At 46.4% G+C, this 27,635-nt stretch overlaps 1 protein-coding gene across 1 annotated transcript in view; it reads right to left on the reverse strand.

The window, feature by feature from the left end:
- The window catches only part of CFAP69 (cilia and flagella associated protein 69), a 630,939-nt gene extending 609,974 nt beyond the window's left edge, over window positions 1-20,965 (reverse strand). Inside the window, exon 1 of the mRNA XM_085631353.1 lies at window positions 20,706-20,965. Within this exon, the coding sequence (XP_085487479.1) occupies window positions 20,706-20,825 (120 nt within the window). The 5' untranslated portion in view covers window positions 20,826-20,965. The remainder of the gene's footprint in view (window positions 1-20,705) is intronic.
- Window positions 20,966-27,635: the final 6,670 nt, after the last annotated feature.

Here is a 27,635-nt window from a genome sequence, read left to right on the forward strand (position 1 = left end):
CAAAACACGTCCGTGAATTACCATGTAGTAGTTATGTAAAAGGAATTGATGACAGATCACCTCTTGTGTCATAGTCCACCATGTTCAGCATGGCCACATGGGATGCCAACGATGACGTACAACCTACCACCTTGTACATGAGGGGAGTTAAACATCGATGATTAGCATAGTGGAATGAACCTCAGTAGTGGGTAACAGCGGTGTATGCAGGTACTGAGTTGTACTAACTCGTCGTGAAACTTCATGCACAAACCTGATAGGGTGCCAATAAAGAATCCAAAACACAAACGAGAAAAAATAAAATAGAAACAGCAACCACAGCAGAAAGAAAAAGAAACAATAAATAAAACAACTGCAACTCAAAATTAGCCTTTATATCCTCAACCCCCGGGTGTCCCAGTAAGATATCGCTGACTTCCAAGAAATCGCCTCTTCCCTTCCCCAGCAAGAACCATAGTGGGAGATGGACCCAAGATGCACCAAACAGTATCCTCAGTCACACGGCTTGCTCTACAGGCCAACAAATGAAGAGCAGGTAATGAGCGCCAAGGGCAGTAGCATTGCATTACGCACAATTATTATCTATGTGTCAAGCCGCTAGGGCACAGAGCTCAGGGGTTCACATTGGTGGAGGGCGTGTGCGGGGGCTGACCGTCAGCGCTACAGAGTTGCGTGAAGCTATTCAGCAACGCATCCCAAGGCTGGGCTGCTGGGAATTTGCGGAGATCTGCAGTCTCCTCTCTGTGTAATGCCACACTCTCCGCTCGTGCCCAATTAAGAAATGACTTCTCCCAGCTAATTGCAACAGGGGCTTCTCCTCGTTTCCAGTTCTTAGTAATCAGGCGCTTCGCAGTAATATAGCCTAGGTCTCGAAAGCGGGAGGATATCTTATTCTGCCTATTTCGCTTATATAAGCCTAATATGCATACCTCCCAAGTATGCTGACACAGCACCCCGGTGCACTGCTCTAGTATAGCCGTGACCCTCCGCCAATACAGCGCCAGTGCAGTGCAGGACCAAAGCATATGTAACAGATCCACGCCTCGGAGCATACATCGCGGACAGACAGCTGTAATATCTCCAAAGTATTTAGCTATGTTGTCTGGGGAGAGGTAGGCGCGGTGCAGAACAAACGTCTGAATCAATTTGAATTGAGAGTTTCGTGGTATGTTGACAGGTCCCGCTAATACCACGTCCCATTCTCCATCCGTCCATGGGCACCTCCCATCAACCTCCCACTTTGCGCGGAGCCTCGTCAGCGGCAGCGTAGTGTGTATTAAAAGAGCGGATACCAGCCAATGAACAATATGGGAGCCCGCCCCCATAACATGCAGGTATTGAATAAGATGGGGCATTGGGAGTTCTGTGGTGATGTCCCCCCACGAGGACGTGAATGTGTGTAGAAATGAACCATATAATAGAAACTGCCCGGGTGCCAGGCCAGTGTCTGCGGAGAGCACCTCAAACTGGATGAGCTCACCATCGGCATATAGATCGCCACACCAGACCTAATTAGGGGTCCAATTATTGAAGAAAGTCTCAAAAGTGCACCGATGATATATGTCCTTACATTAAGCGCAAATATACAACTTTCGAGAATTCAGCAGTATTTACAGAACTAGGCCAAGAAATAGTACCCCTCGAAAATATTTCAACTGCATTTTAGCATGAGCAAATATGCATGTGTAGATTTGTTCATGCGAAAATCTGAGTGTATGCAAGTTCACTTTCCATCCAACCACTTTTTCCCCCACCCTGGAAGAAGTTTCACATCTGCCATCATCAGGAGTGAAGTTCTAACCTTTCTCAGTACGGGAAAAGATTAGAGAAGAGTTGATGAAAATCCTTGAAATATGCAAGTTAGTAGGTTTGTACAGACTCAAAAGGGCATTCCAACCCTGGAAGTATTGCTTACCACTACCTTCAGTCCCAGTATGTATATCTGCGTAAACGTTGCAACATAACGGAATGGCTAGTATTCACACCCTACTATGGTATGAGCCGTGGCATAATTGGAGAGGCTATATCAGAGCTCTTGTATAATGAGATTGCTGCCATAATTTGTCGCCGCATTACGTGGCACAAAAGGGACTATTGGATATTGTTACAGGACAAGTAGATTTATGAAGCAATCTGCCTCATGGACAAGTAGATATTTTATTTAATTCCACACCCCTGTTACCCGAACTAACTTTAGCTTACGCTCCTGCAATGCGCTGCTTATGACCTTGTATATTACATCACTCGTGACATGGTCAGTGACATCACTGATTACATCACCCACAGAACAACTCACACCCACTCATATACCCACACAACCTCTCATTCACCCACTCACACACCCATGCAACCACTCACACACCTACCCACTTACTCATCCACAGAGCGACTCACACACAGCCACTCACACACCCATATACCTCCTCAAACAGCCACTCACTCACCTATACAGTCACTCACACAACCACTTACATACCCACTCATGCATCCATGCAAGCACTCACACGTCTACCCACTCACCCCAACAGACACTCAACAGTTACTCTCCAATACAGCCACCCCCACTCATTTAACCAAACACCCACTCGGTCACACACTCACCCATACCGCCACTCACACACCCACTCACCCATACAGCCACTCATATACCCACTCACTCAGCAATGCAGCAACTCACACAGCCCATACAGCTACTCATACACCCACTTATTCACCCATACAGCCACTCACACACCCACTCACCCACCCATACACCCACTCACTCACCAATACAGATACTCACACAGCCCATACAGCCACTCACACACCCACTCACCTACCCATATAGCCACTTACTCACACATCAAACTAAAGCGTGGCAGGGCCACTTGCGCAATCCTTCAGTATTACCACAATAAATGTATGTTATCACAACTTCTGGTGCTCCAAAGGAGAGAGCGGCCACTGGCGCTCCCACAATAACTGAGAAACCCCAGTCTATACAATGAACAGAATGTCCAGAGCAACCAAGAGATATATGAAAAAAGTGTGTCCACGTCTTCTTGCTTTCAGGTCGGTTTATGTTTCCAATCCACAACCATCAACAGTCTTCAATAGCCAACCATCAACAGTCCTCAATAGCCAACACGTGTTTCGTCAGATTGATGTATAGGCATCACTGACTTCATCGGGGCTCATTTCCGGGTATCGTCACATATAATTCTCTAAAAGTCGTACCTCAAAATCAGATTCTCTCCTCATCAGTATCCTCTGTACCCATGCTGGTCATGTTCACCTCAATTTAGGAGAGTACTCCTCGGACTATTCAACCCGGGCAGTGGGTATCACAGAAATATACCAGATTCCAGAGATTTCCGAGGATTGGGTCAAGGAGCGGGAAGAGGCGGCATTAGATATCTTCTGCAATGCTGACACAAACGCATCCACAGCCTCCAAAACTAACGATGTGCGAGCGGAGCCGGCAGGCAGCGACCTGAAAAAATTGACACAAGAACTGGAGAAACTGCAGAAAAACGAAGTGTCGAAATGATGGGAATGCAAATCACTGAAAAGATACCTGGACGTGGGGCGCATTCCTAGGGGACTGAGGATTCTCGTGGCACCAACGTACGAGAACCCGCACCCTGAGATGCTGCAAGAGTGGGCAGACAACAGTGTGCAATCATCAAGGCATGTGTTACAAATACTAATAAAATACGCTACAAGTGACCGTGAAAAGATTATGGCCAGAATAGATATAATTTGTAAGGAATTAGAAAAAATGGACAATCAAGATGATGTCAAAAAAATACTCACACATATACAAACAAGAGTGGCAAAATATGAACAAACAATAAAAGACAGAAAGGCCATAAAATTCAAAAGGGACAGAAATGACTATTTAAACGGAAGAATATATACTTTCTCCAAGAAATTTGAAAATATCCGTCGCCAACAACTATCCTCCACAGCAGAAAACCAAATAAGACCAGTAGAGCAAAGTGAATCTGAAATGAGCTCAGAAGTGGAGTCAGACCCAGAAGGCACTGGAAGCAGTAACCCAAATCGCAAAGCTCCGACACCAGTTCAAGTGTTTGGCTTTTTACAGATGGAATGCATCATGAGTCTACGACCGCGACCGGCACGCCAAGAACAGAAAAGCAAAGGACAAGGTCAAAGAGAAGGAGAAGGAAGGACAGAAGATGGGGAAAGCGTAGCACACAGAACCACAAAAACAACCTACAGAAGGAACGGGCGGAGATAAAAACAAACACAGACACTGACAACACAGTAATCAACCTATCCACAATGGATTTGAACCAAGAGGAGCAACAGATTTTATCCTTAAGATTGCCATACTGCGCCAAATTCAACTTTGATTACACACAAATTAGGGTAGATGTGTAGAAGCTCAAATTACAAAAAAATTCCTTCAATGGGACAAGGAATGCAAATGAGCATGAGACAGGAGCTACCAATACTGGAAACCTCTGTGTGGCAGACATGAGCCTCCTGAAAGATTTAGCAGAACTGGATTGCGAGGAACTACTCAGTCAAGTATCTCCAATGGAAGTGGCAATAAGATCTGATTTGGACATTTATGAAAATGTACGCATGCCATTTAGACCCAAATCTGTCTTTACCCCAATGATGCCCAAAGACGGGTTAGACATTTTTGTTGATAATGTAGTCAAGGACTTGAAGGAATTGGCGAAATTCAGCAGCAGAGACTTTATCAAAACAAATCATAACCAAAGGATACAATACAACAACCTAGTCCAAAAAATCAAATAACGACAAGACATTGTAGTACGATGGTCCGACAAGGGCGGCAATGTTGTCTTGTGGCCTCTAGAGAAATACAACCAGGAGGCACTGACACAACTACAGGACAGAGAGTGCTACAGCCGCACAAGTGCCACTAGTATCATGGGAGTTAAGGAAAAGTTCCACAAGGCACTGTATGAATGTAGAGGTGTGGGGCCCATTTCCAAACAAGAACTCGCTTTTCTGAAAAATGACTATCCCATAACGCCCCAACTCTATCTTACACCAAAGATACATAAAGATGCCCAGTGCCCCCCAGGAAGACCAATCATTTCCGCGATTGGGGGACTTTTCGAAAATGCCTCAAGATATATAGACTTCTTTCTTCAGCCCTATGTCGATGAACTCCTAGCATACATCAGAGACACTCAGGACTTTTTAACAAAAAATTTACGATCAGACATGGAATGACAATCTTGAATTCATGGCATTGGATGTGCATACTTTATACACCAGTATAAGACACAGGGATGGTCTGAATGCATTAAGCTACTATCTGGGGAAACGACCCATTGGCCTACATCAACATACCATAATGCTATTACAAATGGCAGAATGGTGTTTAGACAACAATATATTTATCTTTGACAGACTCTTCTACAAACAAACACCAGGCACAGCCATGGGTACTTGTTTCCCCTCTAGCTATGCTAATTTGCATATGGGCTGGTGGGAGGAGCAAGTACTCATGAAGACACAAAGTACATCTATGACTGAGAATGTGATTCTCTTTGTCAGGTACATAGACAACATTTTCATTCTGTGGCAAGGCACTGAAGAAAGTGCTACCAACTTCGCTACAGAAATTAATAACAACTGCCTTAATCTAGCGTTCACCTGTACCACCAGTAAAAAATCCATAAAATTCCTAGATTTAGAAATGTATGTAGAAAATCCAATCTAGGACATACAGAATACCCACCTCAGGTAACGCAATCTTCCACGCCAGTAGCTTTCACCCCATAAGTCTCAAGGAGAGCATACCATATGCGGAACTGTGGAAATTTAGTTCGTAACTGAACATTATCTGCGCCATCTTGTCTCTCCCCAAGCGCCACACGCGGGAAACACGCGACGGCCATTTTAGGCACCATGACCTCGTTACCGATCTCCTGCGCGTCCCTCTGGCGCTGCGCACATCCCCCGCGCGCCTAACCACCCCCGCTCTCTCATACATAGGCCATGAACCCTCTCCTTCTGCGCGACCATGCCATGAAACCACATCCTGCACCTGGCCAACACCTCCTTTCATCCCTTACATGGTCATACATCCTTTCGGTAACCCCTTCCTCCACGCCTGATCGTCCGAACTGATCCCAGGCCATCACCTAACCCTACGGACACAGTTTTATTGCCCCTACTGTAAAGGAGGCACCTCACATCTAAGGGTTTGCAGTAGATCAAGGCCCCCAACCCCTGTGACCCGACCAGTCGCGCTCACCCCCCCCCCCCCCCCCCCCCCCCGCCCGGGAATTGGCGGAATGCTGTGGGTGGGGTGGGGACTTCTACTGTAGATATGTGTGGGAACGAGCTTGAAGTGGGGATTCCGAGGATGTTCTTTCATGTATCAAAGCAATCTCAAGAATGTGCCATGTACAATAAACCGTGTAATAAAGCAATAAACTTGTGTATAAGAGGCCAGGCCTCAGAGATGTGGACAGAGCATCTCGAGAAGATTCCCTGTGGGTCTGATCTGATGTGTTCTCCTCCGGAGAGAATAAAACTTTGTTTCCTGCCTTCCAGTCTCCGGCGCCTGCCTCTTTGTTGGTTAATTTTTGAATGGTATAAGAGGCGATTACCGCCGGGCAATACTTGAAAGGTATTCGACTGCAACTGCCGCTACCATTTGCCACAATTGGCGTCCCAAGCGTGGGGCCCCATCAGCGACACGTGGATCCAGTGGGAGAGGTACTGACGACAAAGTGAACGACTGCAACGATCGGGAAGAGCTCCTGCCTGATAGACCCTCGTCTGGCAGCCGATCATCCGAACTTCACTGGTTCCGAGCAGACCTCTCTCGAGTGATCTACGGTCCTGACTGGGAACCATCAGGAGTGCCGCAGCAATAACGGAGAGTAGAGGACGATCGGGCGCTGGAGGCGGAAGACGAGAAACTGTCCATGCGGTCCGGGTAAGGTCGTGAAATACGACGAATTGCTAAATGATTGACTAATTGATTGAAAATACTAGTATTACTTATTGATTGTTCTTTTTGAGGTATTCGCTGCCTGCAAACGGGGAAGAGTAGAAATACTCTCTCTTCCTTTGCAGATAGTGAAGGTTAGGTAGCGCGGACTTTTGTCCCCCATTGTAATCTGTCGCGCCTATTTTCCTCCCGACTGATTGATTGACCGAATATTGATTGTCTTGAAGATTAGTACTTCTTGAGATATTCTCTGTTTGCAAATAACGTAGAATAGAAATATTCTGTCTAGTCTTTGCAGATAGTGAAGGGTAGGTAACGCGGACTTTAGTCCCCCGTTGTAACCCGTCGTGCCTATCTCTTTCTCACCATTGATTGATTGATTGTCCGAACACTGGTTGTTCGATATTGGTTCTTTGGAGGTATTCTCTGCTTACAAATAACGTGGAATAGAGATATTCTGTCTAGTCTTTGCAAGCAGTGAAAAGATAGGTAGTGCAGACTTTTGTCCCCGTTGTAACCCGTCATGCCTATCTTCTCCCCACTGATTGGTAGTTGGTTCCGCCCGGACCGCTTATTAGAGATGAACCATCCGGCTCCTCTGGAAGGCACCCCTAATAAGGACATGTTTACTAAATATGGACTAGTCGCTGTAGCTTATAGCAAACTATGGCATAAATATACAAAGAAGGACTCCGAAAACCAGTAGACCACTGATGGGATCCTTTTGACCCTACAAAAATAAGAAACACTAGGAAACAGCCCTTTTCGAAAAATATGAAACTAGGGGAAGGAGCCAAGCTCACGGTCAAGATGGCCACGAGGTAGCTCGGCTCTATTGCTCTCGCTGCCTAAACATGTCTGCCCTACCACCCACCTCGCCCAGTAAACAAGACGAAATCCTGCACAAATGGAAATCTGCTAATACCCACCATCGACGTTGCCGAACTAGGTTAGATCACGCACGCTTGGGCTAGGTCGTTTTCCGGTTATGCAGTAACGTCCTAGTGCTCGTTGCCGGATCACAAGTATATACAACACTCCAACAAAGTAGTACGGTTAAAACGTTTTAATAACTTGTAGGTATATGCAACACTCCAACAGGATAAACATGCTAAAAAAAAAAAGACTTTTTCAACTATTTACATGACAGCCTGCTGCAAAATCCCAAGGCATTCACGTCCACATGACATAGTCCTCGCCCCTCCTTCCTCGAAGTAGCAACATTGGCCTGTTTTGGGCGGTCTTTTAGTCGGCTTAGGCTATAAAAGGCCCACAAAATCCATCGGCCTGTGAGGCGGCATCAGTGGTGGAATTTTGTGCGAATAGGCCGGAGGCAGCACGACGCGCCAAGACCAGGACGGCATCAGAGGTGGTGTCCAACAAGTTGTTGTACTGGTCTTGCCAATCTACTATACTGCACGGATCGACAACGAAGGGTGCCCTGACGGAGGGGAAGCGACGCGAACGGGCCTCCCCCGCCTCCCCAGGTGGAGGCTCACCAGCTGAGAAGGCACCCCTGCCGTTTCACTCGCCGTCCAGCTGAATAGGCGCCCCTGCACTCACCAGCCGGCTGCAGCAGGGGAACCATTTACGTCTCGCCTATCGGACAACCACCCAGGCGCGGGTTCCTTTCTGCACAAAGATTGCCATTAGCGTTCGACGCAAGAAGTGGGCCCCCGCAGCAAAGTGGTCGGGGGGACCCACCCCGGTGACTGTAACGAAGAGCTGCTGCTGCCACTGGACTCTCAAAATGGCGGTCGGCTCTTCAGATTCAGGCCTGATCCACTAAAAAATGGCTCTGGGCTACCTTGGAACTCGGAAGCTTGCCTGCCCGGACACAAGCCACACCCTTGAAAACGCCCTCTCAGTTTTGCAGATTCTGCAGGAGTCATTGGCCTTCGACTCCCGCGGACTTCCGGTGGGGGCAACCTCCGCTATTGCTCAATCATTCCACATTAACTTGTCTTTTGCCCCGGGCGGCAGCCATCTTGCGTCCCTTTGGTGCCATGAGAGAGACTGATTCGAGGCGTCGGCAGAGAGACCCGCCTGCTGTCCCGCCCTAAGAACGGATCACGGCATTGCTGCGAGACTGTGGTGGCGCCATGCTGACGCAAGCTTCTGTTTGAATTATCAGGAGACACTGTAGCCTAGCCGCTCGGATCAGTTCCGGTGGAACCTCAACATGACCCGGTAGGAACAAAAACTGTGCTTCCCCACCCCCGAATCACGATTCATGCTGTCTGTCCTTTCCGTTGGCTCTAACGAAAGTTCTCGAACTGCCGAAGGGGATTCTGGTCTGGCAGCTAGTTAGTGGAAGGACTTAGACTGTACACTGGACCCGCCCGACCTCGCCCCAAAATGGCGCCGATGTAGGAGGGGCCTACAACTCCTTATGGCGTTATGTTAAAAGGATATGAATGCGATGTTTTCACACATGATGGGCGGAGGGACGGGGAGAGTACTGATCGAGCATACGAACAACCTTATTAATGCTGGCCTTCCCATTTTTATTGTCATTTTTATTTTTTTCATGTTAAGGTAGTGTTGCTCATGATACTCGGCGCCTCTCACACCCTGGCCGGCCTGTAACGGTTGTAGGCCCGTATTTGTATACTGACATTGTTTTAATAAAGGGCTTCTTGAAGGAATTACGGAATCAGCGTCATGACAAAACATCTAGGTTGGTAGAGGTTTTTAATGACTGTTACTCCCAAGCAATAGAAAGCAGATAATGCAGACCCTTTTTCTTTTTGCCTGATTCTTTGGATTGATGAAATTTGTACCCATCACGCCTGTCTTTTTCAGAATCGTTAGAAAACGGTTGACTATAGCTTAAAGTATCTGCCGAATGCAAGGTACGGTACCTTGCCCTATAATACGCAACCGATTGAGAAACAAATGCACGACAAGAGAACCCGAATTTAGGAGACGAATAAAATGGAGCGTCTTGTATAGTCAAAGGGAAGGATATCGTAGGTCCGTGGTATTACCCGCCCCTGCAGCTAGCCTGATACGTGGTAAGTAGAACTTTTTCGTGTCTACGCGCGCTAACGTACTTTGAATGCTGCACACCCCCCCCTCTTTTTCCTCTCTATAGGTCAGAACGGAGTTCCGACTGAAGAATGGAGTGGACATGGACCGCACCGTGCTCAATATAGGGAAAAACATAGACAAGCGTTGTGGGATAGTGCGCGAAGTGCAGACCCCCACTGGGAACGTGAAAAACTGTATGGTATGACTGTGCGTGTGTGCCACGATTATACGGTATGAATGTGTATGCATTTCATATGCTTGGGTCGCTGGAAGAGAACGTCATCGTATGACTGAAGTGCTTATCTATCGATCAAAGGGAGGGGAGTAAAAAGTCCGACACCCCCCCCCCCAAAATGAATTACGGGAAAATACGGAAAATACGCAGCGTGCACAGGAAAGAGGACAGGAAAGGAGAGGTCTCCATACTCAACGTAGCTCTGTGTCTTCGTCTTAAGTTTCTGCACTTGATGTATGTACTGTCACGCCCTATCTGGTATTTGTGTGTACGTGATCACCGAATTTATGTCTTTCCCCCGCTTGTGTTTTCTTACATAGAACTGGCCCGTGCTACTCCATGTTGTGTGTGCAGCAAGTAGCCTATTATCGTACACATGTCTCTCGTCTCTCTCTCTCTCGTTTTGTGTCGTATGTATACCAAATAGCCTACTTGATGTCTCTCTCTCTCTCTCTCTCTCTCTCTCTCTCTCTCTCTCCCTCTCTCCCTCTCTCCCTCTCTCCCTCTCTCCCTCTCTCCCTCTCTCCCTCTCCCCCTCTCCCCCTCTCCCCCTCTCCCCCTCTCTCCCCCTCCCTCCCTCCCTCCCTCCCCCTCCCTCCCTCCCTCCCTCCCTCCCTCTTTCTTTTTGAATAAACTAACGACACTATACATCCTCAGTATGTGTATAATTGGCCTAAAACACGACAGTGTTCGAACAAATTGACAGAAGCAAAACAACCGTATTTTACCACATTACTACCTCTCCTTTCTGTAAAATGTTGAACTTCACTGGTTGAGAAAGAAAGGACAGGTACAACGACTGATGTCTCCCAATCTGGCCCTCATCACGGGGACTATATGTCAGTGGTTTTCGTTTTAAAGCTCCTAACGACACCCCTCCACCGCTCAGAATCACCCCGCCTAATTGCTCAGAACTGGAACGTCTAAACACCCCGTCCTCCCAAAATAGCCCCAGTTCTGTACTAGCCATCCCAGGGTATTTTGAACAATACAGCTGATGACTTTATTTTCTGAAGACACATTGCCTAAACTAATGAGGGTTACCTATTGTCTTTTAGCTTGTTTCCCTCCCCGAAATAGATATTTGTGAACCCATGACAGTAGCACCTCACACTTTTTTCATAAACTTAGCAGTCCTCGGAGAAAAATGTGAATTAACAGAGCTTGTGATAAAAGAACGAGTTTCTACCGGAGAAGCCGGTTCGAACTTTGATAGACCAGAAAGTTGACAGAATGTCAGGCTTCCTGCAACGATTATAAAGTACAGGAATAGACACCTAGCAGGCCAGACGATGGAAATTTGCAGGAACACGCACAAAAACATGCACCACAACAATGATTAATAAGTTAGTAACATACACCGATATAAGAGTTAATAGACATCCATCATAGAGCGACCGATAAAACATTTCCCCGACTACACGGTGGTTGGGAGGGAGAATGAAGCGCGTAAATGTCTTTCCTGCCAGCTCTCTAAGATTTTGTTTCTTGTACTCATTCAAAGATAACATGCAGTCATCAGAAGAGAGGGGTCGGACGTGACGCACAGCCTGGCTGCGGATCATGGAACACCTATGACATCGACCAAGGGGGAGCCACGAAGCAAAAGGGCGTGGGACGAGGCACCATTCTCAGCATGAAAAGCGATAGAACGAAGGGCTATCCCGAGGCCCCCTGCTCGCTGATCAACGTGCCTGAAGTCCCAACCCGTCGGGCCCGATTGATGAGCCCAGTGCTGAAAGATTCTGCTCTCCTTGGTCCGCTTTTTGATCCGATCCCACTCCACCCCCTCTTCCCTCGGCATCCCAAAGTACGCCCCATCCCCCCCCCCCTCTCTTTTATATGGGATTTTGAATTTGACTTGACAAACAGAAGAACAAAATGCGGGTACCCCGTCTCAAGGTACCTATGATAAGATGAGTTAGGGAACAGGACTGTGATCCGAGAACAATGAATGGTCACACCCTGCTACATGAAAACTTGGATTTGAGCTGGACTTTAGCTCCACCGCCGGTGCTCAACAGTGCCAACGAAAGAAGAAAAACAATGAGAGCTTACCAGTGATGGCTCGTTATAATAGGACACTGGAAAGAAGAACTCCCTTCCCTGACTGTAATCATGTTGGGTTGAGTTCCTCTCCCAACCGCTTTCGTATTGACTAACTCCCAATCGAGTTTTCATGATATTGCATCGGTCACTTCCTACTGTACACTGATAGTTAAGAAACTTTAACTCTGTATAATGACACTTGTATGACACCAGCCGTACACATGACTATGCTGTCTATTTTGATCCACACGAAGTCTAGGCCTTAAGTAATGAACGTGATATTCCTTGTTTTGCCAGAACATTTTTTTACTTTACAGTATCATGTTTGTGTTCAAGCGAGCTTCCCTCCTCCTATATCCGGGTCTGACATATGACGCAGCTGATGTAATTTTGTATGCGCTGCCTCCTCGCCTATACCATCAACTACATGTAATTATGTACAAATGTGTCAGATTATTCCTGTCCGCCCTAAAACTCTGAACTTTGTAGCAAAACATATGAAAGCTCTATACGAGGTAGGAGTTCGTGGGATTATGGGGATAGATCCGAACTAAACAAGCTGGCGAGATATGTTAAAAGGGAGGACTGTGGAAATTTAGTTCGTAACTGAACATTATCTGCGCCATCTTGTCTCTCCCCAAGCGCCACACGCGGGAAACACGCGACGGCCATTTTAGGCACCATGACCTCGTTACCGATCGCCAGCGCGTCTCTCTGGCGCTGCGAACATCCCCCGCGCGCCTAACCACCCCCGCTCTCTCATACATAGGCCATGAACCCTCTCCTTCTGCGCGACCCTGCCATGAAACCACATCCTGCACCTGGCCAACACCTCCTTTCATCCCTTACATGGTCATACATCCTTTCGGTAACCCCTTCCTCCACGCCTGATCGTCCGAACTGATCCCAGGCCCCCCCCCCCCCCCGGGAATTGGCGGAATGCTGTGGGTGGGGTGGGGACTTCTACTGTAGATATGTGTGGGAACGAGCTTGAAGTGGGGATTCCGAGGATGTTCTTTCATGTATCAAAGCAATCTCAAGAATGTGCCATGTACAATAAACCGTGTAATAAAGCAATAAACTTGTGTATAAGAGGCCAGGCCTCAGAGATGTGGACAGAGCATCTCGAGAAGATTCCCTGTGGGTCTGATCTGATGTGTTCTCCTCCGGAGAGAATAAAATTTTGTTTCCTGCCTTCCAGTCTCCGGCGCCTGCCTCTTTGTTGGTTAATTTTCGAATGGTATAAGAGGCGATTACCGCCGGGCAATACTTGAAAGGTATTCGACTGCAACTGCCGCTACCATTTTCCACAGAAGGCCTCCGGATGAAGCGCAACTGCAGCACTCATGAGGGATTGAGACAATCTACGAAGGGTCTGTTTGAGAGACTAAATGTAGAGGATGCAGCACTAGAAAATTGACCAGCGCAGAACAGAAATGTGCCAATGCCAAGAGGGAAGATCTACTTTTCACCACCAAGAGCAGTAATAACAACAAAAAAAACACAAAACAAAGAAGCAACACCTAGATTGATTACAGGTTTCAATGCTTGTCATACGAACCTCCGTAAAATACTGCACAGGCATTGGCAACTAGTACATAGCGATCTAGTTATAGGTCGCACATGTGCCAAACTCCCACAGATTACATTCAGAAGAGCCAAATCCATGCCCCAGGAATTAGTTTATAATGCACCATCAATTGACAAGGGAGCTGGCTGGCTCAAACCACAGAGAGGGTTTCACAAATGCTTCAAATGTAAAGCGTGTAAACACGACATAAACAACAGAACCGTCCCTTTACCGCTCAGACAGACTCCATTTGAAATCCGAGGCAGTTACACATGTAAAACTGATTTCGCAGTTTACGTCCTCCAATGCATATGTGCAAAACAGTAAGTGGGGAGCACCATACACCCCGTACACGTGCGGATATTACAACACCTGAGGGCCATCATTCATGATGACTCCACATATCCGGTAGCGAGACACATGAACACATGCCAAGGCTCAAGAACTTTCCTTCTTTGTGATTGACAGTGTCCCCAAGAACATTAGAGGAGGGAACAGACAACTTTCACTCAGGAGATTAGAATCAAGGTATATAATTTTACTTGATTCCAAAATCCCAAACGGGATGAATGCAGATGAGGCACTTAATGTACATCTCTGATATTCTAACCGCTTGTCCTGCACCTGAACCCTTTCCGTAGCGTTAGGTTCTCACACTTTAGTAATTCTTAATAAGTTCTTGTTGGCACATTTTTTCACACTTTAGTTAGTATAAGGAATCTTTTAATGTATACACAGGTTGTTATCATCCGATCAGATCAATAACATAGGAGAAAGTGGTCCAGGAGCAAATGCTCACTTGGGCATTATACTTAGTCTGGTTCTTGCCAGCCCCACGCTTCCCAGCCAAATCACCCATTAACGAGAGATGATTTGTTGTTTTTTCAATTTGATATACACATATGAATTTTTCCATAGTCATCTCTTATAAAATGTGTTTCTGATATCAATTTATAGGAATAGGGGAGAGAGATTTCTCTGTTTCAAAATGAGGGGTGGTCAACAATGCAGATGTAACTCTTCCATTTCTCTTTAGTGTTGTGATGCATTTACACCCGTGAATAACACTAGGAATCAAGTTATTTGTGGTTTTAATAATTGGCACAGTTTATTTTATTGTTTATGAAGATAAACCTGTTGTGCCGTTAGCATTAGAAGCTTTAACAACAGTTGGACAAAATGTTTTCGATTTTGCTTTTTGCACTTTCATGGTTAATATGCCAATTCTTCTATGTCCTTCACCTCAGACGGTTGCTGTGACAACAAAATGAATGTGCTTTACTTACATATATGTAGTAAAATCAGAGATACCTAATGTAGCGAGCAAGGCGGTCCACCGCCGAAACGCGTCTAGGTCATTCATCTGGAATAAAGAATCTTTCTATGATAAAATTAGCCACAAAGTCAGCGCCTGTTCTTTCTGGATACCAGGATCGGTAATATATATATATATATATATATATATATATATTCACTTAAAAAACCATACGTTTCACACAAATGTTATAGATAGCTGGACATTTCCCTCGTAAAAAACCAATGGAATTCCCCCGTTATAGTTAGTGCAGGCAACTATAACTCACGCGACCGCAATCCTCTGCTGATGACGTCAGATATTACATCACTGTATTTAGACACCTATTTACCCATGTCTTCTTCCATTAATCTTTAGCTAAACATATATTACAAATATTTATTTTTCAGAAAGACACATATGTAATCAGTGATGTAATATCTGACGTCATCAGCAGAGGATTGCGGTCGCGTGAGTTATAGTTGCCTGCATTAACTATGACGGGGGAATTTCATTGGTTTTTTACGAGGGAAATGTCCAGCTAACTATAACATGTGTGAAACCTATGGTTTTTTAAGTAAAATTGCAAGGTTTTTTAAATGCTAATTCCTAACTATAACGTGTGTGAAACCTATGGTTTTTTAAGTGAATTTGTACGTTTTTTTAAATGCTAAGTTATGTATTTATTAATATTTTTTTTTTCAGGTTTTTCACCGTGCGCGCACCGAGCGCCCATGATGCGTTGTGCGTGCCGTGCGCGCACAGTGCGCGCACCCTGCGCTTTTTCGAAAAAAAAAAAAACATTTTTTTCATCCTGACAAAGGCTAGGGGGTCAGGAACTGTCCACCCTGCCCCCTTTTCACGTTCTCCACCTTTGTTTTTCACTGCCTCAGACTGCGAGAGACAAAATGGCGGCCGACACTTCCTGATTTCGACCGATTCGAATGTTTACTGACATCTAACAACCAATCAGAATTGCGCTCGCGCACGTCACCGTGCGCGGCTATAGATATGTATGTACTTTTAACTGCAATTTTCTCAGGAACTACTGAACAGATTGACTCCAGATATGCAAAAGGCACATCCCTCACCTGAGGACTACCTCTTTGCCAAATTTAAAGTAATTCTGTTCAGCCGTTTGGGCTGTACCTTGGACTAAAGGTCCCTATGGAAAATTGCATGGGAAAAACGCGTTTTGGGACCCCCCTTTTTTCTCAGCCCCCGCTTGACGAATCCCCCCGAGACTTTCAAGGTAGGAGCGGAGCGGAGCGCCCCACCTATTTTGAAAATTTCCCGAGGATTCATCGTTCGGCGCCAAAGTTATTCCAAATAGAATGTTACGGATTTCCTATGGAAACACGGTCCTAACTATAACTATCTACTGGCGACTGCCAGTAGATAATATATATATATATATATCACACCAACTCCTTATGAAAATAAGGGTGATGACGCCATGTCTCCTTTGCATATAATGTATTTGCCGGTAACTGCTGTACACGTTTCGCCTGTAAAACAGGCTTGTTCACAACATCACCATTTTGTGTCATGTGTGCATTACTTAAATAAAACTAGAAAACAGACTCGTAGTTTTGTTACATAATGCATGTCATCCGTAACTCTTTGCAGTAAATATGCAACCATATTTAAATGTAGTCCAACATTATTAACTCCAATATGTAAAAATACAAAATGTTGCTGAAATAGCATGAGAATACCATTACAAATGCATCAAATTAATTATAAAAAATAAATAAATTTTGTTAAGGCTCTACGTCGCAGTCTCTTAATTTATATTCACCACGCTGTTAAACACTAATAAAAGACCATGTCTGAAAGTGTAACTTTTCAAATCTGAAATGAAACATGATTAAGCCCAAGTGGGCATTTACTCATAGTCTATAGTATTCACTGCATTTATATCAAATAGTGGTAATATTATTCAATACCACACTTCAATCTAATTGTCCATTTTGTGCTTTTCCACCATAATTTTGCCCAGGTGGTCTTACGGATACCCAAATTCATTTGTTGTTTGTCTGTTTTATAAAGTGCCCGTGTCATAACCCATAAAGACATATACACACATAGAAATTAAAAACCATGAAGAGTACTGGGAGGTTGCTCTAAATTTCTAGCGTGTTACTATATAATGTGTGTGGAAATCTTCTTCCATATTGAGACCATCTGGAAATTTTGTGTTGAGTTAAAAAATAAAGCACAATTCTAATTGTCTCAATTTCCTTTCACGGTTGCCACCTCGTGAATTAAGTGGGACAGTAGCAATTACAAAGTATGTTAGTCCCTGAACATTTCTGCCATGGTGTTGATCAAAATGACATGCCACAGGGTACGCTTTATCTCCATTTTTTATTGCCCTCAAATGTTGCAGCACTCTCTTATGAACGGGTAAGGTTGCGCTGCCCACGTACTTCAAGCCACAAGGACATTGAAGCACGCAGACAGCAAAATCTGTCTTGCAGGAGAATTGCCCTCTGATTTTCTTTCTCTCTTGTTGACAGATTTGAGCTGTAAACAGATGTATTTTTGCCGTGGGTGCAGGCCTTACATTTCATACACTTGATGAAGCCGTCACCCCTTTTGAGCCATGTCGATACACTGGTTTTCTGTTTATTTGCTGGTAGTGTATTTCTTACTAAAGATTGTCTTAGGGATCTGGCACGTCTAAACGTTATCTGTGGTCTTCTCTGTAGTAAGCTCCCTAGTACCGAATCATTTTTGATCAGATGCCAGTGTTTATACAGAATACTTCTTAGTTTATCCTGTTGATTGCTATATGTAGTCACTATTCTACATTGGTTATTTTGTGACTTAGCCTTGTTATTATTTAAATGTAAGGCTTTATTAAACAGGACATCTTCTCTTGTTCTTTGTTTGGCATTGTGTACAGCTGTTTTTACTATCTCAGAGGTGTATCCTCTAGCCAGAAACTGCGTTTCAAGGTTCTTTAGCTCACGCTCAGTTTCATCCTCATTGCTGCAATTTCTTATGGTTCGTAAACACTCACCATATGGAATGCTTCTTACCAAATTTTTGGGGTGAAAACTTGTTGCGTGAAGCAACGTATTGCTCGCAGTTGGCTTGTCAAACAATTTAGTTTCTAGCTTTCCATTTTTTATAAACACTGTCAGATCCAAAAAATTAACACTTTCACTGCTTATGGTACTAGTAAAGCGTAGATTTAAATTATTGGCCTGTACCTTTTTCAAAAACTCATTCAAAGTCTTTTCGGACCCTTTCCATACGACGAACAAGTCGTCTATGAACCGACTCCAATGCATCACATGGTCATGCCATTCCTCTTGGAACTGCTTCTGGATCACCTGCTCCTCCCAGTTCCGCACACTTGATGGAACAATTCTTCATTAAAGAGGAAAAAGTTATTTTTAAGACATGTTGAAGTCATTGACAAAATCATTTGTGTGTGTGCCCATAGTTTCAAAGGACGGTTCCCTAGGAAATACTTAACCGCGTTAAGGCCGTCTGAATGTCGAATACTGGTGTACAAAGTAGTCACATCAATTGTCACTAATAGGTAATCAGGTTCCCAGGGAAGATCATATATTCTCTTTAAAAAGTCCCCTGTATCCTGTATATACGATGCAAGATTTTGCACATAGGGACCTAAAAAAGAATCTACATATTTTGATGTGTTCTCTAATGCACTCCCAATTTCTGAAATTATAGGGCGCCCTGGGGGATTTATGGGATCTTTGTGCACCTTTGGAATCAAATATAAAACTGGGGTCACTGGGTTGTCAATTTGTAAAAACAAATATTCCTCTCGATTGATTAGACACAAATTATGCCATTCCAATAGTTGTAAATTGTAAACATGATGGCTCTCTAATATGGCTTCAATCTTCACCTTGGAATAATTCAAACGGTTATTCAATTGCTTATAGGCTTCAATCAAATATTGTTGTCTACCAAACAGCACCACATTGCCGCCTTTATCGGCACTACGCACAATGCAATTTTCATCTTTAGATAATTTATTTACCAATGCATAGTAATCTTTCTCTCTCTGTGACACCTCTTTTTTCTTATCATTCACATTTTTATACAATTTCTTAAGTTCATTCACTACCAGTTCATTGAAAGTGTCCACATTGTCTTTTTGTGACATTGGAGTGAACTTAGATGCCGGTCTAAGTTCACTAAAGTAACAAGCTAGAAATTTAGAGCAACCTCCCAGTACTCTTCATGGTTTTTAATTTATATGTTTGTATATGTCTTTATTGGTTATTGAAGTGTGGTATTGAAGAATATTACCACTATTTGATATAAATGCAGTGAATACTATAGACTATGAGTAAATGCCCACTTGGGCTTAATCATGTTTCATTTCAGATTTGAAAAGTTACACTTCCAGACATGGTCTTTTATTAGTGTTTAACAGCGCAGTGAATATAAATTAAGAGACTGCGACGTAGAGCCTTAACAATTTTATTTTTTAAAATAATTAATTCGATGTATTATCATGCTATTTTAGCAACATTTTGAATTTTTACATATTGTAGTTAATAATGTTTGACTACATTTAAATATGGTTGCATATTTACTGCGAAGAGTTACGGATGACATGCATTAAGTCTGTTATCCAGTTTTATTTAAGTAATGCACACGTGACACAAAATGGTGTTGTTTTAAACAACAGAGTAAACTTTATTTCTATTGTTGGTGAACAAGCCTGTTTTACAGGCGAAACACATACAGCAGTTACCGGCAAATAAATTATATGCAAAGGAGACATGGCGTCGTCACCCTTATTTTTATGAGGAGTTGGTGTGATATTTGGGACCAGGCTCGGGAAGTCCCGTAGACGACGCGCCCTTCATTTAGGAGCAGCGGCAGGGAATACCCGAGTGTGGGAAAGTGTCAGTTTAATAGTTTAATTTAGGTGTGAAAAGCGTATTTATTGAACTCCACAGACCAATACAAATTGAATAAGGATCACAAAAAATTGACCGTTGGTGTTAAATGTTGGAGAGACGGATGTAACACTACAGTCTCTAAATTCCAATCCTTAATACAAATCCTGCCCTGCCTACTTGATCAAATTGTGTGATCCACAGCACATTTGCTTTACTTCACTATATATAATTGGCCTTAACCATCCAGTTTAAAAGCCAATTGAAGTAACTCAGTACATTATAATAGTTCTTCCAAAATCTCATATATGTATTGTGCATGTTAAATATAGTGATGCAATTGTATGTGATGCAATTGTATGTACTTAATTTAGCCACTGCGAAATGTTAAAATATATCTTTCCATTTTAAAATCTTTCCCATATTTGTATTACATTTGTTGCCTGGTGTACATCTTTTGATGGCCCGCTCGCACTAGACTAGAGTCAGGCAACCCCCAGCTCGGTTCTTCCCTGGGCATTTTCCATGTCCCCTCCATAAATGTAGTGTCTCCTACGCTCTTATCTTAAAGTGTTGAATTTTCAAACTGCCACGAAGACCATCACAAGTTAACGTTCAAATCCATAACCATTGGCAAAGTCCTTGTCCCCTGAGACGTCCAGCGTGCTAGCCCTTACCTCTCTTCCGTCCTGGTCGCTCACCACCTGCCGCATCACGGGAACAGGTTTTCTGGGGCTGAGGGAGTGGAGCGGCTTCCCACGTTGAGGCGGAGCCACCTCTGCTCGTGCCGCAGACATCCCTCTCTTGGAAATAGGTCAATCATCTGCCGGTAAAGTACCTCGGGGACGAAGACAGGGGATTCTTGCTTCAACCAGCAGCCCCCGGGTCAATACTCCCGAACAGGCTCTCCAGCTCACCGCTCCAGTACCAAGCTACAGCGTTTCCATGGAGACATGAAGCAATCGAAACAGAAGACGGCAAAGTCCAGCATTCTCCTGGCAGAGACGGCCAGAGAAATAGAAAGGGGACATCAACTGCAAAAGCTCTATATTTTTGCATCTTTTATAGAGCGCGAACCCGAACTCGACCCGAAGGTATTGGAGCGCTGTACATGAGCACCATATTTACATTACATATTCAGGCACGGGGAGATTAAGTGATTTGCCCAGAATCACAGGATGTGGACGCGACCCCGAGGCTTGAACCCTGGTTTCCAGCGCCAAAGTCGACAGTCTAGCAGACGGACCACATCCTCTCCCATCCTCTCTCCCATCCTCTATGAGCCGGCTGCCCGCAGCCCTGCCTATGGCATCGATTAAGTGGGGCTACTACTATCGAGTTTAGCTTTATACCTAAAAAAAGGTAACTCAGATTGAGGTATCTTGATTAGATCAGAAATTGATATTTTATAATCTTGTCGGAGCAAATTTTGCTTGGGAGGTTCTTTGATATGTGCCACGTGCTGTGCAAATTAAGTATCGTTCTTGATACGCAGTTCTGGAAATAGGAAAATGTACTCAGGAAAACACATGCTGATCTATAAGGGTTTCAACAAAAGGCGTGGATGGAACCGTTTATTTTTACAAATTCTAACTCGTACAAATATGTAACTTAGTAAAAAAAAGTGATTGCATTTTGTTTACTTCATTGTTCACAGGCGTTGCTTTTTAGGTTTCGTTTGCAAAATCTTGTGTTATTTAATAAGTAAAAAATATCTTAAAAGGGGCTTACTGCCCGCCCATTACTTACCATTTGTTGGAATGCTTGTCACGCTAATTTTGTTGCTTTTCTGTAGGATATTGCGAGTGATTCCCTATCTTGCTTCGTCTTCCCTTGCATGTTTGTGTTTTATGTGGAGCATGGACCAAGTACATCTTCCTTTTAAACTCTCCATCTGCTGGTACTCTATGTTTAAACCACCCTCCCTACAGCACAACTGGAGTATCGCGTCACGCCTTTCTAAACTCCTTTATGACACTTTTGGGAGTTTCCCTGTAGTCATTTTCTGTTATCATGCAGTTTTATATATCGCAAACTCGACCTGAAGGTATTGGATCAACCCTGCAAAGTACCCCGCAGCAGGGGTTAGACTAACTTATTTTGTCCTAGTGTCTGCATCATAGCACTAAAATGCATTAGTCGCACATTTATTGCTCCTCTGCACCACATCACAAGGCGCATTAGCAAGGCAAAAGTGGTGAATTTAGGCAAGCGGCGCACTCTGCCAGTAGCGCTGTGCTGTCCAGAGTAGGGCCTGTTGTGTGACAAAACAATGGCTTCTCTGTTGTTTAAGACATTTATTGATAATCTACTGTTGTTACAACTTAAGCGTTGTGCAGGTTGGGGCTTGCTCCAATCAATCTGATCTCGGCCTTTAAGTGTCTTGTATGTAACACAAGTTGGTGCTCTCTTAGCACATAATGAATTGTGAGGAGTGTTAAAAACAATTAAGTTCACTGCATTGCTTGATTGGCGACCTAAAGCAATCATTGAGGCGGTGTGCAGCAGCTTTCTTTATCTTTGCTGGGCCTGCTGCTGCCCTGCCACCAGAACAGACATGTGAGACCTGTCTGTCTCGTCAATGCCCGACCCATCGGTGCCTGATGCCCTGTGCTGTTGAGCAGGTTGCGCTCTCCCACCACAACAGGTGTCTAACAGCAGTCAGTAAGGAAGAGCCAACATTCTACCAATTGCACAGTGCTGTGTGGTTGTCGTGCTGGCAAGTTGATGGAAGCAGGTATGACACATGTTTTCCACTCTCTAGTTGCTCTGGTTTTAGCTTCCTAGACATATAGCCAGCATGAGCTGCTCAATAATAATGTTGCCAACTAAAAGTCAACAAGCTGTCCAATCCAATGTGCATGGGTCGGGGGTCCCTGTTCTTAGGTCACACTCAAAAGTACCATCAACAGCCGGCTTCACATAGTCATCTGCCACTGAAGCCCTCCGACCAATGGCACTGACTGGGACACTGTCTCGTCAACTGGGAATAAAACTAAATCAAGTCCGTTGCAGCACTCCCGCAGAGGACGCTAAACCAGAAGGCAGCTGAGAGAAAAGTCAGTCTCTATATGGCATCTACAAACTAGAAATTCCATGTTTTCAGCTACTCATCAGATGCCGACTTCTGCACAAGCATGCAGAAGATATCATCCCTAAATATAACTACAACACCATCACAGGTATGATCTGGTTTTGGCTGCAGTCTTGCAGCCATCATGGAAAAACGTAGGGATATGTGGGCCTGAATGGTTATTTACCCATGTTTCCGGTGTCCGCTCAGCCCTCCACAGGGCTTGGTCGCCCCACTCACTGCTGCCGCTCCTGCCTGCCATTGCCGCCTCCTGCCTGCAGATTCCTTCGCTCGCTGCCCGCTGCTCCTGGGAATTTCCCGCTGCCCGCTGCTTCTTGGAATTTCCCGCCGCTGCCTCCCTGCGGCCCCGCCCCCCTGTGATTCCATTCGCCGCCCCACTCCCGCCACCCAGCTGCTCCTTCCTCCCGGCTCCTTACTTATGACGTCCCCAGAGCGACCGTGCAGTGGACGCGCGCAGCGGGAGCGCCGATTGAGCGCCGAAGGTGCGCCAAAGGTAAGCCCGTCTGCGCCCGTCCGCGGCTGGACCGCGCCCAGCGCCAGACCCCCTGGTCCTCGCCCTCGCCAGCACACCCTGCACATCTACGACGCCAAAACCCTCCACGCACTCAACGCCGGCCGAAACACCGCCTGCTACCGAGCCACCCCGAGACGCACCCACGGACCCTTCACCTGCCTGACCTGCCGCTTCACCGGCCTCCGACCCAACACCGCACCTGCTAAACCGAGCCCCAGCAACAAACACCTGATGTGCATCCTGCTCAACACCCGCTCCGTTCACAGGCATGCCGTCGAACTCTGGAACCTCCTCGACTCGACAGCACCAGACATCGCCTTCCTGACGGAAACCTGGATGAACGCCTCCTCAGCGCCCGACGTCGCCATCGCCGTCCCGGAAGGCTACAAAATCACCAGGAAGGACCGCGTCAACCAGACAGGAGGAGACATCGCCATCATCCACAAGAACACCATCCGCATCACGACCAACTCCGATGACACCTTCACCTCCGCCGAACACCTCCACTTCCAGATACACACCGATCCCAAGACCACGCTCAGAGGCACCCTCGTCTACAGACCACCTGGACCACGCACACAGTTCAGCGAAGACATCACAGACTTCGTCAGCCCGCACACCATCAATTCCACCGACTACATCCTCCTGGGGGACCTCAACTTCCACCTGGAGGAGAACAAGGACCGCAACACCACTGCTCTGCTGGCCAACCTGGCCAACCTCGGACTCAAGCAACTGGTAACCACCCCCACCCACTACGCCGGCCACACGCTTGACCCAGTCTTCTCATGCAGCAAATACGTCACCTTCAGCCACTCCACCAATCTCCAGTGGACTGACCACAGCTGCGTCCACTTCAGCTTCAGTAAAACGACGACCCACCACCACCCTCAACAAGCCCCCCGCAGGAGCTGGAACAAGATCACCGGCGACCAGCTCACCACCTTCCTCAGCCAGAACCCCCCCCACCAGCTCAACGGACCCCAACGAAGCCGCCAACAACCTCACACAGTGGATCACCAACTGTGCAGACGCCCTCGCACCACTGAAGAAGAACCCCCCCAGCAGACGCGGCAGCAAGAAAGCCTCCTGGTTCACCGACGAGCTCATCACCTCCAAGAAGAACTGCCGCTCCCTGGAGAACACCTGGCGCACCAACCAGACCACAGACAACATGACGGCCCTCAAACACGCCACCCGCAAACACCACCAACTGATCCGCGCCACAAAGAAGACAGCCTTCAAGGAACGACTGGACAACAACACCCACAACAGCAAGGAACTCTTCAGCATCGTCAAAGAGCTCTCCAACCCAGACGCCGGAAACAATGACATCACTCCCTCGCAAGACCTCTGCGACTCCCTCGCAGCCTTCTTCCACGACAAGATCGCCAACATTCACAACAGCTTCAGCCCACCAACCACGAACCCCACCACCGAACTGATGCCCCCCACCGCCACCCTCCGCACCTGGACCCCAGTCAGCACCGAAGACACAACACGCACAATGAACACCATCCACTCCGGATCCCCTACGGACCCCTGCCCCACCACATCTTCAACACGGCCGACCACATCATCGCACCCCACCTCCGCGACATCATCAACGCCTCCTTCAACACCGCCACCTTCCCGGAGTGCTGGAAACACGCCGAGATCAGTGCCCTGCTGAAGAAACCAACTGCAGACCCCTCCGACCTCAAGAACTACCGCCCCATCTCGCTCCTCCCGTTTCCTGCCAAAGTCATCGAGAAGACCGTCAACAGACAGCTAGCCGCCTTCCTCGAGACCAACGGATCCCTCGACCACTCGCAATCCGGCTTCCGAGCCAACCACAGCACGGAGACCGCCCTCATCGCAGCCACAGACGACATCAGATCCCTCATGGACAACGGGGAAACTGCGGCCCTCATCCTCCTGGACCTCTCTGCAGCGTTCGACACTGTCTGCCACCGCACCCTGGTACAGCGCCTGAACAACACCGGCATCCAGGAGAAGGCCCTGGAGTGGATCACCTCATTCCTCGCCGGAAGAACCCAGAGAGTCCGCCTCCCCCCGTTCCGGTCAGCGGCCACCGAAGTCATCTGCGGCGTTCCACAAGGGTCATCGCTCAGCCCCACCCTCTTCAACGTCTGCATGAGCCCCCTCGTAACCATCGCACGTCAACACAACCTCAAGATCATCACCTACGCCGACGACACCCAGCTGATCCTCTCCCTCACCAGCGACCCGGACGCCGCCAGAGCCAGCCTACACGAAGGGATGAAAGACGTCGCCGAATGGATGAAGAACAGCCGCCTGAAACTGAACTCAGACAAGACGGAGGTCCTCATCCTGGGATCATCACCCTCCGCCTGGGACGACTCCTGGTGGCTCCCCGCCCTGGGAGCCACCCCCAAGCCAACGGACCACGCATGCATCCTAGGCTTCATCCTGGACTCCTCCCTCTCGATGACCAGACAAGTCAACGCCGTCTCGTCTTCATGCTTCAACACCCTGCGCATGCTTCGAAAGATCTTCCGGTGGATCCCCACCGAGACCAGGAAGACGGTCACCCATGCCCTCGTCACCAGTCGGCTGGACTACGGGAACGCCCTCTACACCGGCACCGCCGCCAAACTCCAGAAGAAACTCCAACGGATCCAGAACGCCTCAGCACGACTCATCCTGGACATCCCCCGACACAGCCACATCTCCGGACACCTGAGAGACCTGCACTGGCTCCCCGTCAACAAAAGAATCACGTTCCGACTCCTCACCCACGCACACAAGGCCCTCCACGACCTGGGCCCCAAGTTCCTCAACAGCCGCCTGACCTTCCACAAGCCCAACCGCCAGCTCCGCTCCGCCAGCCTCGCTCTCGCCACCGTCCCCCGCATCCGCAGAGCCACCGCCGGAGGAAGATCCTTCTCCTACCTGGCAGCCAAGACATGGAACTCCCTCCCCATCCACCTCCGGACAACGCAAGACCATCTCGCCTTCAGGAAGCAACTCAAGACCTGGCTGTTCGAGCAGTAGCGTTTTCCCCCCCCCAGCGCCTTGAGACCCTCCGGGTGAGCAGTGCGCTATACAAATGCCTATGATTGATTGATTGAATGTTTCAGTTCAAAATAACATGTCAGATTTGTGTAATTTTAATGAATTGAACATTTCGCATGGCTGGGCCTTTTCAAGTTGGATCTATTTTTTTGCATCCTTTTCTTTGTACGTTTCAGAACACGGCCTCTTTAGGTGTCACTGACTCCAAAAGCACATTATTTTATCCAGTTAGTATATGCTTACAACAGCCCTACCCAGTGCATGAACCACATGGCCAAGCTGTGCAGCCACCTTCTCAGAGGAGAGCAGAGACTCAAAACGGCCTTCAGTGCCTCATTCATCAGGGGAGCACCATCCAAACCAAGAACATCCTGCAATCAGGCTCCCACACTCAAAAGCCCAGTGGCCAACACCTCGCCTCTCTTTAAAGACACTCCCTGCTGCCTCAGTCTGATAGTCACTTGTTTGCACAGTTGACTGTCACATAGGACTACCAACTGAGTGCATGGGGTTCAGTCTCAGAGTGTGGGTGGACAGGGGCATGTGGCTAAAAAAAGGTCAAAATATTCTTATTCTTTCACAATTTTAGTTGGTTTCACCTTTAGATAATTTCATGTAAAATAACTGTACACACACCTTAAAATGAAAGCTACATGCAAGTAATCAATGTGAAATGCCCTCTTACGTTATGGAGCCTAATTGGTTGATGCTATCTGGCAGATGTTCATGTCTGAATAGCACCAGAGAAGAACAGAACTGAATAATTGGTGTGGAGGAATACGGACTTCTGTATTTGTACTCCCTCCAAAACACGTATTTATTGTTTAATATCATGGTGCCACAATTGCTTTACAAGACGATCATTTGTGAAAGGGGGGTACATTAGTGACCTTACATTTCAGTGGTTTGCAGCAATTTCAAGATCTTTTAAGAGCTTGTCATTGGTCAAAATTGTGCAAT

This window comes from Triturus cristatus, chromosome 10 (assembly GCF_964204655.1).
Source record: "Triturus cristatus chromosome 10, aTriCri1.1, whole genome shotgun sequence".
In the NCBI taxonomy this organism is placed as follows: Eukaryota; Metazoa; Chordata; class Amphibia; order Caudata; family Salamandridae; genus Triturus; species Triturus cristatus.